Genomic DNA, 17810 nt, shown 5'->3' with positions numbered 1-17810 from the left:
ATCTTAAATCTTTTTTTTTTCATCAGAATTCACCCAGAAAACAGGCACAGAGTCATAGGAAGTGAAGAAAACAAGCAGTGAGGTCATGGAACCTATATGGATTAATAAGGAGCCTTTAATCTGTCTTAAAGCAAATAATCATGGATAAATCTCCAGGTTCTGGCGGCAAGCTTTCCCTTGGACTTTGAAGAAGGCTAGTATAGAAATTGCAAGAGCTCTGGCAGAAATATTTAAAATGAATTTAACCATGGGTGTGGTGCCAGAGGATTAGAGTGTAGCTCACGTTATTCTGTTGTTTAAAAAAAGCTCCAACAATATCCCTGGAAATTATATGGATGATTTCTTCTCAGACTGGAGGCCTGTGACTAGTGGTGTGCCTCAGAGATCAATTCTGGGACCATTGATGTTTAACATCTATATCAATGATCTAGTTGATAATGTGGTAAATTGGATCAACAAGTTAGAAGATGACACCAAGTTTGGATGTGTTGTGGACAGCAAAGAAGGTTTTCAAAACTTGCAAAGAGATCTGGACCAGCTGGAAAAATGGGATGAAAAATGTCAGAAGGCATTTAATGCAGACAAGTATGAGGTGTTGGATCTTGGAAGGACAATCCAAGAAAGGTCATACACAGTAAATGGCAGGGCACTGAGGAGTGTGTTAGAACAGAGGGATCTCGGAATAGAGATGCATAATTCCCTGAAAGTGGTGTAAATAGAGCTTTTGACATAGTGGCCTTCATAAATCAAAGTACTGAATGTAAGAGTGGGATGTTATAGTAATGTTGTACAAGACAATGGGGTACAAGACAATTGGATGAGGCCAAATTTGGAGTATTGTGTGCAGTTTTAGTCATCTAACTACAGGAAAAATATCAATAAGATAGAAAGAATGCAGAGAAGAATTGCAAGGATGTTGCCCGGACTTCAGGAACTGAGTTATAGGGAAAGTTAAACAGGTTAGAACTATATTCCCTGGAGCATAGAAGAATAAGGGGAGATTTGATAGAGGTATTTAAAATTAAGAGGGAGATAGACAGGGTAAATGTAGATAGGCTTTTTCCACTGAGAGTAGGCAAGATACAAACCAGAGGACATGGGTTAAGAGTGAAAGGAGAAAAGTTTTGTGGGAACATGAGGGGAAACGTCTTCACAGAGAGTGGTGGTGGAGTGTGGAATGAGCTGCCAGCTGAAGTGATGAATTTTGACATTTAAGAAGGACTTGGACAGATACATGGGTGGAAGAGGTATGAAGGGCTATGGACTGGTTGCAGGTCATTGGGACTAGGCAGAAAAATGATTCGGCACAGACGAGAAGAGCCGAAGGGACCTGTTTCTGTGCTGTAGTGTTTTATGGTTCTTAAATCTCATCCTCCGAAATTTGGGTTTGGGCACTATTTAATCCTAATACAAAATGCTCCAATTCACAGTTCTGGAAACAAGTTTCAAGATTCCTTTTATTGTCAAGTACATAAATACACAAATACTGTTTTCTTTTGTTTGCTTGTAAGGGCTCATCAAGAGGGATGAAGCCTGACAGTCAGCAGATGCTGTGTTTGTAGTCAAAACAGAGGTGTAAAGGAAGATATCTTCAAGGTTCTTACCTTGAGGATGGGTTCAAGCCCGAAAGCAAAAAGGAATCCCTTCAGAAAGATCGAGTCTTTCTCCTCTCCCATAATATCCACAGTCACATGACCTCCAGTCCGTTCCAGAAGTGAACCCGAGCTCCAGATGACCGAGTCCCCTTCGGACCTTGCTGATGATATAGCATTTAGTCATGTTGCCCAACACAAATCCCACCATAATCCAGGTTCTCACACTTTCAATTTGCCAGAGTCCTTTTCCCCTGCTTCCCTAACAAAGTTCCTAGTTTCTGCGCTCCCTTTCACCTGTCATAGCCCCAGTTCCCATTCTGAGCTGTTGCCCCACTCCCTTTAATCTCACCCAATTCCTTGAGAAATTTTCACTTTCCACATATAGCATTTAAAGAACTGAATTAAAAACTTGTTGCATTTGGGAATTAGATCCAATAATCCAGAAAATCTGCTGGTCTGGTACACCTAAACTCCTGAGCCTGCCAGATTGTCAGAGTTTTTCTTTATTTTAAGTCACTTTATCTGTATTTGAGTATTTACCACTGTTTGTGTTGATATTTTCTTTTGTTTGCTGGCAGAGAATTGCATGTTACTTTGATGAGAATCCTTTGGGAAAAGAAATTTGAAACAAAGTAAAAATGAAGATGTGAAAAACACGCTGGAGAGTGAATTTAAGGAAAAGAAGATGACTAGCGATTTCATGATGGATCCAACAATAGCTTTCTCTGACTGGCCAGGTGTAGGAAAACATTGAGGGTGAAAAATGGATCAAGGGTTAAGGGTGCAAAAATATAATAAATTTTTGGGACCATTTTAATCAACTGCAACTTATATTCAGTCATGCACTATCCTTTACCTGAGCAATTTCATTTCACACGTAACTTTAAAGTAGTAAAATCAAAGGTTGGATTCAATAACAGCAATGAAACTATCAAAAGAATTTTTGAAAGATCTTATTCACATCCCAATTGATGGGGGAAAGGGTGAAACCAATGTCCATCGTGCAGTTAACATAATTTCTGCTTCCAGTGTATTAATCTTGTAACCAGAGTGCCATAAAATTTTTACCAGACTTAATAAAACCGCTGAATTCAATGTTTATTTGTTGCTTTCTTACATTATGTATTCCTTTATTTTCATCAGGTTGCTCACTGAGAATTTTATTTTTTTGTCTCTGTTATTTTGTTCTAAATTATGTTGTTTCTTTGTCGTGGAAAATAACCTCTTCCAAGGAAATATCCAGGGCTGTGATCTTAACATTTCGTTAAGATCTTAACGTTTCTTTGAAACGTGATGATGTGGTGATTTTTTTTTTAACTTCTTCCTTTAATTTCCTCCTATTTTTCAAAAAAAAAGTTGAAGATAAAAATGATAGGAGTAGGAACCAGTTTGCCCCTCAAATCTAATCACGCATTCAGTAAGACTGTATCTCAGCCCCACTTGCTGCCAGTTTCCACAAAAACCCAAGGCTGCCCTTTGGATCAAGCATCTCTTCATGAGCATATTCAATGACTGAGCTTCCACAGTGCTCCAGCAGAAAGAACTCTGAAATTTCTCCCATTCTTTGTCTTAAATGGATGGCCCCATATTCTGAATTCAGGCCCCCTCTGTTCTAGGTAACCACATAAGGCAGAGCATCCCAGAATCCACCTTGACAAGATCCTCAGGACTTCATATGTTTCATTACGATCATCTCTCATCCTTCCCTCCTCTTCCCTCCTCCATCCTTCCATATCCCTTCTTTAAATAAGGAGGCCAATGTTTTTGTTCAGGTATGTCTGACTCAACATCCTGTAAAGGTGTAAGAAGACTTTACTGTGTTTGTGATCCATGCAATGAAACTGTCTGCTTGGATTTCCCTCCAATCATTCATTGTATCTGCATGGTAGTAAACACAATACATTTTTGTATTTTATACACATTCATTAGAGTTGTATTTCCCTATGCCTCTGAGTTGTCCAAAGTTGGTGGATCTTGTGAGACAGAATAGTTAGTACATGTCAAAGAAGGAATATCTGCAAAAATGTTTTATTTCCACAGAATAAATCCAGTTGAATTTATTTTTATCATTAAAGACTCCCACGCAAATTTGTCAACTGAAAGTTACCTCCGTTACACATTCTGCCCCCTCCATGATACACACTCTAGTCCCCCCCACGTTACACATCCTGCTTCCTTCCCCATTACACTCCCTGCTTCACCCGAGTTACACTTCCTGCTACCCACACTGCACTCTTTACTCCCACTATTGCACCTCCTGCTTCCCCCTCAGAAGAAAGCTCTTCAAGCCTTAATTCCCCTGAAACAACCTCTCCAAACATCTTGACGTCACATATTAACACTGTAAAAATAAAAGTGTAGAAATACTCAGCAGGTCAGGCTTTTGCAGCTGAGAATGTTTTGCAATTCTCCTGAAAATAAAGAGTTGTGTGTGCTCTTTGCCCTCAGTATCATGTGATAAACTGATACTACTGTAACAATGGATATAAGAATAGGTTATCAGCAGTTATGGAGCATCTGCAAAGAGATAAATGAAATTAACGTTTCAAGTCCAATTATTTAATTTGTTCATTTTTCTTCAGCACACTCTCTTTTCTTGACTTTGGTCTGAACCCAGCCAGGTGTGGAAAAACTGCTTCTTGCTTTTCAGAGTTCATTAACATAAGCTTAACATCACGACCGAAAAATATATAAAGAACTTTCAATAATATAACCTAAACCAGCCATTATCAACAGGCCGTATGGCCCTTCCTGGGGCCACAGTGCATTTCACAAAGGGCCAAGGATTGAAATCATAATTTTTTTTAAAAACTTAGTTGTTGGTAGAAGTACGGAAGAAACCAAGTGAACTTGACGGCTTCACAGGGAAGGGGGCCCATAAACTTTGAACAGAGTACTAAGGGGGCCATAACCAACAAGAGTTGAGATTGGTTGATGAAAACTATTACAAGAAGCCAGTTATGAATTTAATGACATTAAATGCTATAAAGAAAGGAATTGATACCCAGCCTGCATATTGAAGATTTTACACGCCTTAATGACGACCATCTCTAACTTAATCTTCCATGTGGTTCTCCTTGATCATGAGTGCAAATCACCTTAGCAATCACATGCAGGAGCTTGTTCTCACCTTATGCAGGTGAACCCTCCTTCCCTCAGTTTGCTCTCCCATCAGTCGAAACACTACCTTCAATTCACAGAATTCTTGAAACACTCAATTATTTTCTTCCATTTCACTGACAACTTTCTTGCTCTGATATTGTCACTCTACTCCGCCCGGCTTTTAAGCACCTGAACTTAATCTTCACTTCTCCTGACAAATCCGTAATCAATCTTGCCATAATGACATCTTTTTTGTCCGGTTTTTGTCTTGCACCAGAAAGAGACATAGAGTTATACAACACAGACAATTGGTTCTCTCACTAACCCTGGTCTTCACTACATGAATTAAGATGATTTTTTGTATCCTTTTTCAATGTTTCTCAGCCAGAAATTGTTACATCTATTCCTTTGCATTGGTTATATTCACGGTAAAGTATATTCATCCTTCTTTCAATGGCAAGTTCTCACCCAAATAATTCTTTGCACTACCATCTGCTTTATCCCATTCAGGCCCCACAATTTTTGCCATATTTGGAGCTAAGTATTTATTGCCCATCCTTAATTATCCCTGGATAGATTGGATTGTGGGGTCCTTTTGACTAGTGTTTCCTCCCCTGTTGATTTTTGGGTGACCAGTTGGTTCTCTCTGGTCGTCCCATAGCTGCAATATCATTGTTACCGATAACTACTCCTTCTTTATTTTCAATTATTATCTGAACTTAAATTTCATACCTGTCATGGTGGGATTTGATTCAGATCTCTGGAATGTTTTTTTGCCACTCCTGTTAATTATTAGATGAGGAATTTACTTGCAGCACCACTACCTTCCCCTGAGGCACAGTGGCAGGATTATCAGTTGAGAAGATTGGAAAATGCAGAGAAAGAGGAGAAAATGAAAAACAAGGAGTCTGATGGGGAAAGGTAGAAGATATTTAGTGATGTCTGGGCTGATAGGGCAAGGCAATGAAAGCCAACAGTTGAAACAATGATTTGAAACTGTCAAAGAAATATGGGCAAATTCTTCAACCTGGAGTTTAAATATTAATGATGGTTGTAATGTACTTTGTTGAAGATTCAAGATTATTTTAGTGTAATGTGATATTACACAAAATTTACTTTCATCTCCCATAAGGATGACCAAAATTCACAATTAGCAGAAATTGCCTGGTGCCCCTTACAGTCTGAAAAAGAGAAGCAAAAGAGAGTCCCATCAGAATCAGCAAATATCCAAGGCTTCACCTCCAGTGCCCCCGCAACCACACAGCCTTCAGTGCAAACCATCAGCTACCTGAATTCCTGATGCATACCTCTGACATAATGAGTAAGCCTCCAGAATCCTCGACACCCTCTCACATCTCAGTTCCAAGACCTGGTACCCTTTCAGCCAGCTCGGTCCATCTCCAACAGTCTGCAGGCTGGTATTAGTCCCTTGACTGGAGTCGCCAACAGCCTGCAGCCTTCTTGGGTTCCTCGTCTCGAATCGCCTGCCATTTGTATGTTCTTCAGTCTCAGAGCCCCACTCTGCTCTGCCGCCATGGTCACCGTCTCATGGGCCATCTCCTCTGCTTCTTCTCATATGGGGTGTTCTCCATATTTTATGGTCCCCTGCACCAGTCCTCCACTTCCCCGAAATAATCAACACCTTGTGGCCACTGCCAATCATAAGTGCTGCCATCTTGCGCACAGACCCTGCGGTCGTAAGATCCTAAATCACCGTTGGCTCCTTTAATGGGCAATTAGCAGTCGGTCTGGGCAGTTGGACCCAGCAGGGAATGGTCTGACTTACTCCCCTCTCCTGGGTCAACACCAGCGGTAATGCTTCTGTTACAGCAACTCCGGCAGCGCTGAGGGGGCTGCTGTTCTTGAGTTCACACGGAACTTGGTGGGATTGGGGTCATAGAGTTTTACCGCACAGAAACAGGCTCTTCAACTCAACTTATCCAAGCTGCCTTCCTGAGCAAGACCCATTTACCCATGTTTAGCCTGTACTGTATTTCTCTAAAACTTTCCTATTCAAGTACCTGTTGAAATGCCATTCAAACGTGGTTGTAACCACCTCTACCATATCCTCTGCCAGCTCATTCCTTCTAACTACCCACACACGCTGTGTGAAAAATTTGCCCTTCACGTCCCCTTTTCCTCTCATCTTAAATCTCTGCCTTCTAATTTTAGATTCATCTACCCTCGGAAGAAAGACATAATCCTTCACCTTATCAAAGTCACTCATGATCTTGCATACCCCTATAAGGTCCTTCCTAAACTTTCTCTGCTCTGAGGGAAAAAGAATCCCTGTCTCTCCAGTCACTCTTTAAAGCTCAAGCCCTCCAGTCCCTTGAACATCTTTTTGACACATATCTGCATGCGTTCCAGCCTGGTGACATTTTTCCCATAAATGCTGAACTGATTGCTCCTAATACTTCGTGTAGTCTCATCAATGCCTCGTAGCATTGCAACATGATGTCCAACGCATGTACTCGATGTCTTGACTGGTGAAGGTAAAATGAGCCAAGTTCCATCTTCATCAGTCTGTCCACCTGTGATGCTACTGACAGAGATCAATGTACTTGTACCCCTCTACATCTGGGTCCACAACCCAGGGACCTGCCATTTACTATGCAAGTCCTGCCCTAATTCAACTTACCAAAATGCAACAGCTCACAGGTGTTCAAGTTAAATTCCATCTGCTGCTCCTTGACCCACTATTCCAGTTGATCTTAGATGTAGTTATTACATTAGACAGCTTCCATGATCACGATGTGTGCAGGAAGCGTATCTGGCTGCAGCTCCTGACAGGCCACATCATGAATTCACTTTGGAGCATCTGCCATGATGAGAACATTGTGGAGAACACATTTCATGAGTTACTCACACTGCTGTTTAAAAGCCTCCGAGAATAGGTGATCAACAGATGGAACTGGAGCAGGAAGGTGGTGCATAAGTCCCCTGTAGCCTCCTCCCTCCAAAATAGATAGACCGCTTTGGATACTGTTGAGAGAGGTGGCTCTTCAAGGGAAGGTAGCAGTAACCAAGGCCATGGCATTGTGGGTGGCTCTAATGCACTAGTAGGGCAGGAGAAAGAATGCAGAACTGTAATAGTCGGGGATTCCGTAATAAGTGAAATAGACAGGAGCTCTGTGTCTACTACAGGTCTTCCGGATGCAAAGGTCATGGATGTTTTGGAGCAGCTGCAGGGCATTCTGAAAGGGGAGAGTGAACAGCCAGTTGTTGCGGTGCATTCACGTACCTCTGTGGCAATGTAAGATCACTGTGGTCTCTCTCCCCACCATCGATGATATCTACTGGGATCATTGTCTGAAGAGGGCTCGCAAAATCATTAAGGACCCCAACCACCCCACGTACAGCTACTCTCATTGGGAAAGAGATACTGGAGTATCAGAACCAGAACCACCAAGCTTCTTCCACGGGGAGTGAGACTGCTAAATAACTGATTAACTGCTCATGCAAACCCTCTGAGAATCTACTATTACTTAACAATATTTATTTATATTTATATATGTATATATTTATATATATTACACCAAAGACTGAAGAATGCCATTTCAACCAGTTATTCTTTACAATTGTATGATAATAATAAACAAATATGATACAGAAAAATAATACAGGATGAGATTCGCCAAGCCAAATTTAAAGATCGAGGAGATGAATTTAAAAATAGGATCTCAAATGTAGTAATCTTAGGATTGCTACCTGTGCCATGTGCTAGGAATATGTAGCTCGAGCAATGGTGCTGGAGGGAAGGTTTCTAATTCCTGGGGCATTGGAACAGTTCTTGGAGAGAACTACAAACTGGATGATCTTTGCTTGAGTAGGATGGGGGAAAAGTCTGAAGCGAATTGTTTGCTGATGTTCTTGGGAAGGTTTTATACGAATCCGGCAGATGGATGGCAATCCATGTAGAAACAGGGAAGCAATGCAGAGCCCATAGAGTGGAGCACAGAAAAGTCAAATGTAAAAGAGGATTACTAGATTCTGAAAGATCACTGAATGTCAGGATACTTCTCTGAATTGCCTTAGTATTCAAAACAAGCTCAAAGAACTTGTGGCAAAAATCAGCGCAAAGAGGCATGATTTAGAGGCCATTACAGAAATGTGGTTGTAGGGTGAGATGATTGGGAATTAAATAACCTAAACTATAGCCAAGAAGATAAGGGAGGTGGGTAGAACTCTTAATTGAAAATGGTAACAGAATGATAGTGAGAGACAATGTAAGATCAAGGAGCAGACGGTGGAATCCATCTGTGACGAGATTAGGGATAGCAAAGGGAGTTGTTGAGAGACATTACAGTGGCACAGGAAATAAACCAAAATATATGATACATGTAAGAATGGAATGGCATTAAACATGGGGAACCTAAACTTGCATTGGGTGAATCAAGTTGTTTCAAGATCGTGTTCAGGAAGGATTCGTAGAATGTATCCATGATAGGTTTCTTGAAGAGAATGTGACCCATCCTTTAGGGGATCATGCTATCTAGGATCTGATCCTGTGCAATGAGACAGGTAAAAATAAGCATCTATTTTAGTTTGAGATCACCACATAAGGAGTGTTAATGGGATAATTGAATTTCTCATACAAATGGAGGGTGAACCTAAAACTACTGTAGTGTATAATGCCGAAACAAGATGGACTACAACAGAATGAGGGTGGAGATGATTTGAAGCGACTGGGAACACAGGCTATATGTTGGGACAGTTGAGGAACAGTGAAGAACTTTCAAAGATATTTCTCTCAGTTCTCAACAAAAGTATATTCCAGTGAAAGAGCAAGGAGAATTAAGGGTAGGGAGAACCATATGTGGATAACTCAGGAAATAAAGGAAGGCATCAAATCAAAAGCTTATTCTACAAAGTCAGCAAGAGTAATGGGAAACTGGAAAATTGGGAGAAAGCAACACAGATTCTATAAACAAGCAATAAAGAAAGGGAAGAGAGATTATGAAACCAAACAATCACAAAATATTAAAATAAATAAGTTTTTTTAACAATCATATAAGGAGAAAAAGCTGTCTGAAGTGAACGTAGGTCCCTTGGAATATGAGAAGGAGAAATTAATTTTGGGGAATAAAGAAATGGCCGATGCTTGGTACGATTATTTTGTGATGGTCTTCATGGTGGAGAATGTCTAACCTGCCAAAGAGAGAGTTTATGGATGTGATGGGAGGCAAGAAGCTTGATACAATTGCTATCACTGAAGAGGTTATCCTGAGCAAGCTTGTGGCCCTGATAGTCGATAAATCTTCTGGTCCAGATGGAACATATCCCAGGGTACTGAAAGAAATGGCAGAAGTTAAGAGAGATGTGTTTGTGATAATTTTACAAAATTTGCTGGATTCTGTGAAGGTCCCTGCAGATTAGGAACACAGTGTGTATCATGCCACTGTTTGTAAAAAGATGCAAGCAAAAGGAAGGTAACTAAAGGCCTGTTACAATAGCATCAAAATGCTTGAATCTATCATCAAGGAAGATAGAACAAGACGTCTGGAGAGAATGTATTCCATCAGGCAGATGCAGCATGAATTTTGGAAGGGCAGGTTGTGTTTGACAAATTTCCAGGAGTGCTTTGAGTATTTAATAAGGGAAGTGGATGGAGGGGACGGATGGATATTGTATACTTGGATTTCCAGAAAGCACTTGATAAGGTGCCTCATAAAAGATTAATCAATAAGATAAGGATGCATGAAGTTGCAGGTAATGTATTAATATAGATAAATGATTGGTTAACTAGGAGAAGGCAGAAGGTTGGGATAAATAGGTATTTCTCGAGTTGGCAAATCAGTGGTGATCAGAGTGCCACAGAGTTTGGTGCTGGGCCCACCGCTCTTCATCGTATACATTGACGATCTGGAAAAGGGGAGCAAGTATAGCGTATCTACATTTGGTGTTAACTCTAAGTTGAATAGAAAAGCAAATCATTCAGAGATTACAGAAAGTCTACCGGGAGATATAGAGAGGTTAAGTGAGTGGGCAAGGTTCTGGCAGATGGAGTACAATGTTGGTACTGTGAAGTCATCCACTTTGGAAGGAATATTAATTAAATGGTGAAAGTTTGCAGCATGCAGCATTGTGTATGAATCGCAAAAGATTGGTTTGCACGTGCAACAGTCAATCAAGAAAATAAATAGAATGTTGCTGGAGGGATTGAAATTAAGAACAGAGGTGTTCTGCTGCCTCTCTCCAAGGCACTGATGAAGTCGCACCTGGAGTACTGTGTGCAGTTCTAGACTCCTTATTGGAGAAAGGATATAATGGTATTAGAGGTGGTGCAGAGGAGGTTCACCGGGTTCATAGCAGGATGAGAGTGTTTGCTTTAAAAGAGGTTAGACTGTAAGGAGAGATTATGTTGCCTGGGCCAATACTCAATGGAATTCAGAGGAATGAGAGGGGATCTTTGAGAAACATAAAATTATGAAAGGAATAGATAAGACAGAGAGAAAAGATGTTTCCACTGGTAGCACCTTTGCCAATATTTTATAATCAGCATTCAGAAGTGATACGGTTCTGGGTATATGAAGTTTTTAATGGATTTTTTTTTGGTAACACTAATTATAGCAGTTGAGAATGATACTCAGAGGGGCTGGGTCTCCACTACCCAATCCAACACATCCATCAAAAGAGGCATCAATAAATCTTTAAGTTGTCTATAGAACTCGAGAGGAAACCCATCCTCCCCTTAGCTTGTAAAGTACCCAAAACTTTCTCGATTTTTTTCTCTTGTGAAAGAAGCATCTAAATCAACCTATTCTCTCTCTTCTAATTTTGAAAGTTCAATATTTGTTAAAAAATTGTTCATCTCATTTTCATCTGCTAATAATTCTGATTTATATAGTTTCATAGAATATTGTCTCAAATATTATTTATTTCTTTTTGATTATATATTTTTATATTGGCATCTGTTTTTATTTGCATCATTCTAGATGACTCCTTTGCCTTTACCTTTTATTTTATTTCCATTTTATACATTTGTAATGTGTTATATCTCATTTTTTTAAATTCTCTAATAATCTATATTTTTCTTGTAACCCTGTTCTTTGATATTCTTTTTTTCAGATTCATTATATCTTTCTCTAAACAATCCAACTCTGTTGTATGTTCTCTCTTAAGATTTTTTAAAATAAATAATTTGTCCACTTAAGTAAGCTTTAAGTGTATCCTGTGTTAAAAAGCTATCATTAGTAGTAGAAAGATTATTTTCACAAAATAGTTCTATCTATCTCTTAATAAACTCATAAAATTCCTTCCTTTTCAACAATGTGGCATTGAGATGCCATCTATACACACTGTTTTGTTTTTCCATTATCACAATAGTTAAAGTTAATGGCGAATGATCTGATAATGTCTGCCCAGTTAAAAAGTACTGGCCAGACATTAAAAACAAACCAATCCTTGCATGTGAATCATGTACCCTTGAGTAGAATGAAGAGTGTCTTTCTATGAGGTTAAGCTGCCTCCATATATCAATCAAATTTAAATCCTTCATAAATGATAGTGTTTTTTTTCAGCTTTTGCCCTTGTTACTGTTCTGGCTGATTTATCCAGCATTGGATCTGGACAGAAATTGAAATCTCCTCTGACCAGAATATTTTGTATTCCCTCTACTGTTTTTAAAAAAAGGTATTCTTCATAAAGGCTTCATCGTCATAATTTGGTGCATGGATATTTATAAAAGTCCATGATCCTGCATAAATTTTACAATGTGCTATTACAAATCTTCTGGTTTAGTCAGCTGGTGTCTCTTCTATTATTATTGGTATATTCTTATTAATTAAAATTGCTACTCCTCTTGCTTTTGATCCAAATGAAGATGATATTTCTTGTCTCATCCATCCTCCTTTTAATTTAGCATGTTCCAATTTATTAAGATGCATGTCTTGTAGAAAGACTGTATCTGCCTTTATTTTTTTAGGGTGTGCCTTTATTTTTTTAGGGTGTGCCAAGACCTGTTGCTTTTTCATTGGTTTATTTATCCCATTAACATTGACTAATAAATTTTAGCATTTTATCCATATTGATTTTTTTAATACTGTTTAACAATAAAACCTTTTTGATTAAATAATAGTGATTTTTCCCCTTTTAAAAAAAACACATACAATGCCCCTGCCCTGACAATGACATAAACAAGAAACCCCAAAACCCCATGAAAAAGCCCACGGAATCCTTCGAGAAGGAAGAACCCCTCCCTTTAGGGCCATCTTTTATAGATACTCCTGTCTGGATGCCATTCTCCCCCTTAGACCTGAGTCTCCACCCTGCTACTACTTTTCCCAAGTTTTCACTATTTTCTGAGCTCTCCGTAAACATTTCAATAAAATTTACTTTTCACCTATAAATACAAGAGGTTGTAAAAAAAAACAACTTGTACTTTGTCCCATTGTAAACATTCCTCACAGTCTTCTTCTTTGGCAACATTAGTCCTTTCATAAGCCTCACAGGAAGTCTTCCACCTTGTTCTTAGCCTTAAAAATTTGTTGATTACCTTCTGCTATTTCAACTCTCAGAGTTGCGGGGTATACCATTGATTATTTCAAGTCGTTCCCTCTCAGAATTTTGTTTGAAGTTCCTGGCTGAATAGAAACTTCCTTGATTTTTATTCTCGGCTGCCTTGATTTCTTAGTTCTTATTTTGTCCATTTTTGAGTGAAAAAATTTCTGATTTTATCCGTCTTGTTTATAGAGAGCTTGATCAAAACATGTCTGTCAAAGTCCTTCGCGTGGCCATACAGCCTGAGACTGTGTTATTAAAAGTAGGGGAATTAAGTGCCATAGACAAAAGGCTAGGTGGAGCTGAATCAATAGCCAGGTCAGCCATGATCTTATTGAATGGCGGAGAAAGCTTAATGGGCCAGATGGCCAACTCCTTTTCCAATTTCTTATGTTCTTCACTGTCCGTTATACCAGAAATTGAGATGTCATTCACACACTTACTAAGTACACCAACTATGTTCTCATCCTAGTTGTTAATATTGATGACCAACACCACTGGGCTCAGCACCAATCCTTGTGGCATATCATTGGTCACAAGCCTCCAATCTAAAAATCAACTCTCTGTTTCCTACCACCAAGCCAATTCTGTATCTAATTGGCCAGCTCACCCAGGATCCCATGTGATCTGATCTCGTGGAAGACCCTCCAATGCAGGGCCTTGTGAAAGTCCATGTGGAAAACATCTGCTGCATTGTCCGCATCAATCCTCTTGGTTGGCTCTTAAACTCAATCAAATTTTTGAGACACTATTTCCCATGCACTATGCCATGCTGACTATCCCCAATCAGTCCTTGACTTTCTAAATGCAGTTAAATTCTGCCTCTCACAATCCTCTCCAGTGACCTTCCCACCACTACTGATGGGCTTACTGGCCCGTAATTCCTTGGCTTGTACTTGCTTTAAGGAAGGCACCACTTCGGCAATCCATACTTCATCCTTGACTAAATCTGTGTAAATATCTCTACCAGGGCCCCAGGAATTTCTTCCCAAGATTCCCATGATGCCCTTAGATACTCGTGAACAAGCTCCAATGTTTGCAGAGGAGGGCAAAGACATTGAAGTCAGAGTAGGAGTGGGACAAAGAATTTGAGTGACAAAGGAATGGTGGAAGGTGTCTTGCCAATCTGCATTCAGTCTCGTCAGAATTTTGGAATCCATTATGGGGACACAGAATACATTGAAAATGAAAGTAGTTTTTTGTGCAATGGGTATTTGGGGCATTAAGACGTTTGCTTAGGAAGGGTTGAGAAGGATATTAACCAAATGCAGGCACACGGGACTAGTCCAGAATGCCAACTTGGTTGGTACAGCCTTTTTCTCAGCTCTTCAACTTCATGATTATGTTAAACAAATTGCTCCTCATTCACTTGACAGGAATGATAATTGCTATGAAATTACTATTTATAAAGTGGGTTTTTTTTGTCGTTTCATACAATATCAATGCATGTACTTTGTGAGTTTCTGACCTCTGTGGTTTCCAAATTATTTTGGTTTGCCACAGATAGCAACATGAAATCCAAGTCATAAAGCCATGAAATGCTGACTCACTTCCATGTGAATATCACAAGTTTCACATTTTTATTTAATGACTATCATTAATTTATGTGCCTCGATCTAGTTACCTTTGCTTCAAATCCTATATTCTTCATCAATATTTGGTCTCGACCAGTGCTGCAGGGGATCTGTAATGGTTCATGTGTATATTTTGGATGGAAATTACCTTTTTAATTAAATGTTAATACATTGAAAATAAAATTTGCTTACATCCATTTGAAATGTTTGGTTGCTGGATTCCTTTACTTAAAGGCCTTTGGCTTGTGTCCGGGTAGAGGACATGATAATTACAGATCAGAGGAAAGCATTATTATTCCATTAACTCAGCTTTATTTTTTTCTTTCCTTTTCAAGTTCCAAGCCAGCCCAATAACTTCAAGGCAGAACCGAAATCAGACACAAGCATAATGCTATCATGGACGCCACCTCGACAAGACACAATCATCAGATACGAGTTGTATTACAGAGAGACGGAGGATTCCAGAGAGGTATGGCACATTATAACTTGTCATTATTGCTTCTGAAAATGGGGAACAATTTAGGAATAACATAAAATAACACTTATTTGAAAAGCAAGGCTTTGTCATATCTTACAAATGAAGCAGTGTCATTATCATACATGTTACTTTATAGGCATGTAATAAATATCCTCTTGGCTTGTGATTTATGTAACAGCAGTGTACCTTCTTTCAACTGTACCATTCCAATCATCATTTGTGATCACAGATATGAGAAATGAGAACAAGAACTACATTAAAAGGCCTTAGATTTTGAGGGTTATATTTAAGCATTTCCAAAACTGAATTACAGTTTACAGGATTACAGGAAGACTTGTCCTCTCTTCTTTAACATTTTGTTTATGACTCACTGGCACAATCTCAGGTGCCAGTGAGTGAGTGCACCAGTGATAGGGTTTCTGTATGTCTTAAAAGGATGTCAAAGTCCATTTTTATGCTTTAAGAGAATAAGAGTCAGACATCAATGAAGGAAAATGAAATACAAAGTACAAGTGGGAACCTGCTGAATGTTTAACGCCAATCCTTGCCTGGCTGCTGAGTTATGGGGGTTTGGCGGCATGGACCTTTGCATAGGCAATGCTTTATTGTGCCATCCTCATATGTCACATGGATGTAGCCAGCTATATCCGGCACTTACCATGTGCCAGCGTTCACATTCTCTGGTTAATTATCCACCAACAATTACCTCTTTCATGTCCCAGAGTTTAATCGGATAGCTATCATCTTGATGTTGCTGGGTCAGTGGTATCAATGCAATGAGTCTATGAAGCCGTGGATTCCCTGATTTGCTTTTGCTTTCAGCATTTTCTCACATTTTAGAATTTTTTAATGGCACCGTAGAGTGAGCTCGCATCTTGTTTGATTAAGAAAATACCTCTCGAGGTTTACATTTAGATTTATATGATTGATGTTGCAAAGCAGTACAGCTGGGAATGAAGATCAGAAGTGAATAATTCCCAATACAGTGAAGGCAGTGAAAGCTCATTTTGAGATCCTGTTATTAGCCACACTCATTGCTGGAACAGTAATTCTCTCCTATCCAATTTCCTCAGTCAGCTGGTGGACTTCACTTTGACAAACCCATGCTAACTTATTTCACAGTGTCTTGAAGGAAATATTGTTGGGACCTTGATGGCATGAGAGACATTGGGAAAGCTCCAGTAACATTTGCCCTTTTTTCATCCCCTTGAACAAGGATGGTCTATTCCCCCGGTATTAATTAAGCTGGCCATTAATGTGGTGAGTGTGGCTTGCTCTTTATCCTGATGAAGATAAACCATGCCAGTTTAAGAAAGTGATTGTAATCACTACAACCTTCCATCAGATTAATTCCAATTAAAAGTGACTGATCGATTCTCTGTCCATTCTTAACAACCAGTGATTCATCCTGAAGTTGTGAATATCTGTCTAAGCTCTCATGGAAGTTTTATTGTGATGTCCCTGGGTTATGCTTTTGCTCAAAAGGATGCGTGAATGTTGGTGATCTTGGTTCACTGATGTTGCAGAAACCATCAGCAGCTCGTCCAACCGACGATGTCATGCTTTGACAGAGATGTTGACATGGAATAATTGTGAGACTGGCTTCCACCTCTCTTTGTGATGCCATCCGGATTGGTTTCCCAGTTCTTTTGGAAAGAAGTCCAAATGTTCACCAGCAACTGAACTGAGAGAGTGGCCCACTTTCTCTAAATAGATGCCAGGCTCTGGTTGGGCACAGACCATCTATGAACTCACAAAATGTTTCCGCTATCCATCTCCAAACCCACTGATATCAAATGTAAAAAATGAGCATAAATGAATGACAACATTCAGTGCAAAGGGTTATGTGGCACAACAAATCAATAGACAAATGTGTAAAAACGTCCCTTTAAAATGAGCTTGCGTCCCCTATCTGTTCTCCGGTATACCTGCTAGCTCTTTGAAAGCTGAAAAATCATTGAAAATGGGTATGATTCATGTGGTGTATCGATATGGTAAGAATTGACATGAATAATGCACACATCGCCACAATGACGTTAAAGTGAAGCATCTGCCTGTGAGAAGAGCCAGCTTCACCCCTGCATTCAATGGTATACCAGTCTGAGTGCTTGGCACCACTGAAAACACACAGCTAAAGAGAGCTAGCGAACTGGAGGAAGTGTGCTCAAATGACTGTTCAACGCATCAATCACCTCGTTCTCCAGCACCATTGTGGTTCATTTCTTCTGTCACAACAATTAAACTGCAAGCTTTGAAATTGGTGTTGTTTCTGGTGCCAATCGCAGCAAGTGGGTTGCAGAGTGGAAAGCACTTTCAAATTCCTGCCAGATTTCAAAGCTTGCCAGAATCCCAGTCTGAGACTTGGCACAGAAGCAGTGAATGCAGCCAATCAGTTAACAGAGGAACCATATTTTTAACATCCGGACTCCTCTAGAAAAGGTTCCTAACAAATGTTCAGTGTCTGGAAGCAAAAATTCATCCTGTAGAGCTCACTTGCATTCAACCTTCAGTATCCAAGAAGATTAAGGTACTGATCTGAAGGATATAAAGAAAAGAGAA

General features: G+C 39.6%; 1 protein-coding gene across 13 annotated transcripts in view; it reads left to right on the top strand.

Moving 5' to 3' along the window:
* LOC138755303 (receptor-type tyrosine-protein phosphatase delta) overlaps positions 1-17810 on the top strand; it is a 1191445-nt gene that overhangs the window by 439312 nt on the left and 734323 nt on the right. For all 13 annotated transcript variants that reach the window (XM_069921133.1, XM_069921109.1, XM_069921060.1 and 10 more), the window contains one exon: positions 15109-15242. In XM_069921133.1, the coding sequence (XP_069777234.1) occupies positions 15109-15242 (134 nt within the window). The remainder of the gene's footprint in view (positions 1-15108; positions 15243-17810) is intronic.

Source organism: Narcine bancroftii, chromosome 1, assembly GCF_036971445.1.
Source record: "Narcine bancroftii isolate sNarBan1 chromosome 1, sNarBan1.hap1, whole genome shotgun sequence".
Classification (NCBI taxonomy): Eukaryota; Metazoa; Chordata; class Chondrichthyes; order Torpediniformes; family Narcinidae; genus Narcine; species Narcine bancroftii.
The sequence above is the reverse complement of the archived record's forward strand: the minus strand, read 5'-3'. Positions and strand labels throughout refer to the sequence as shown.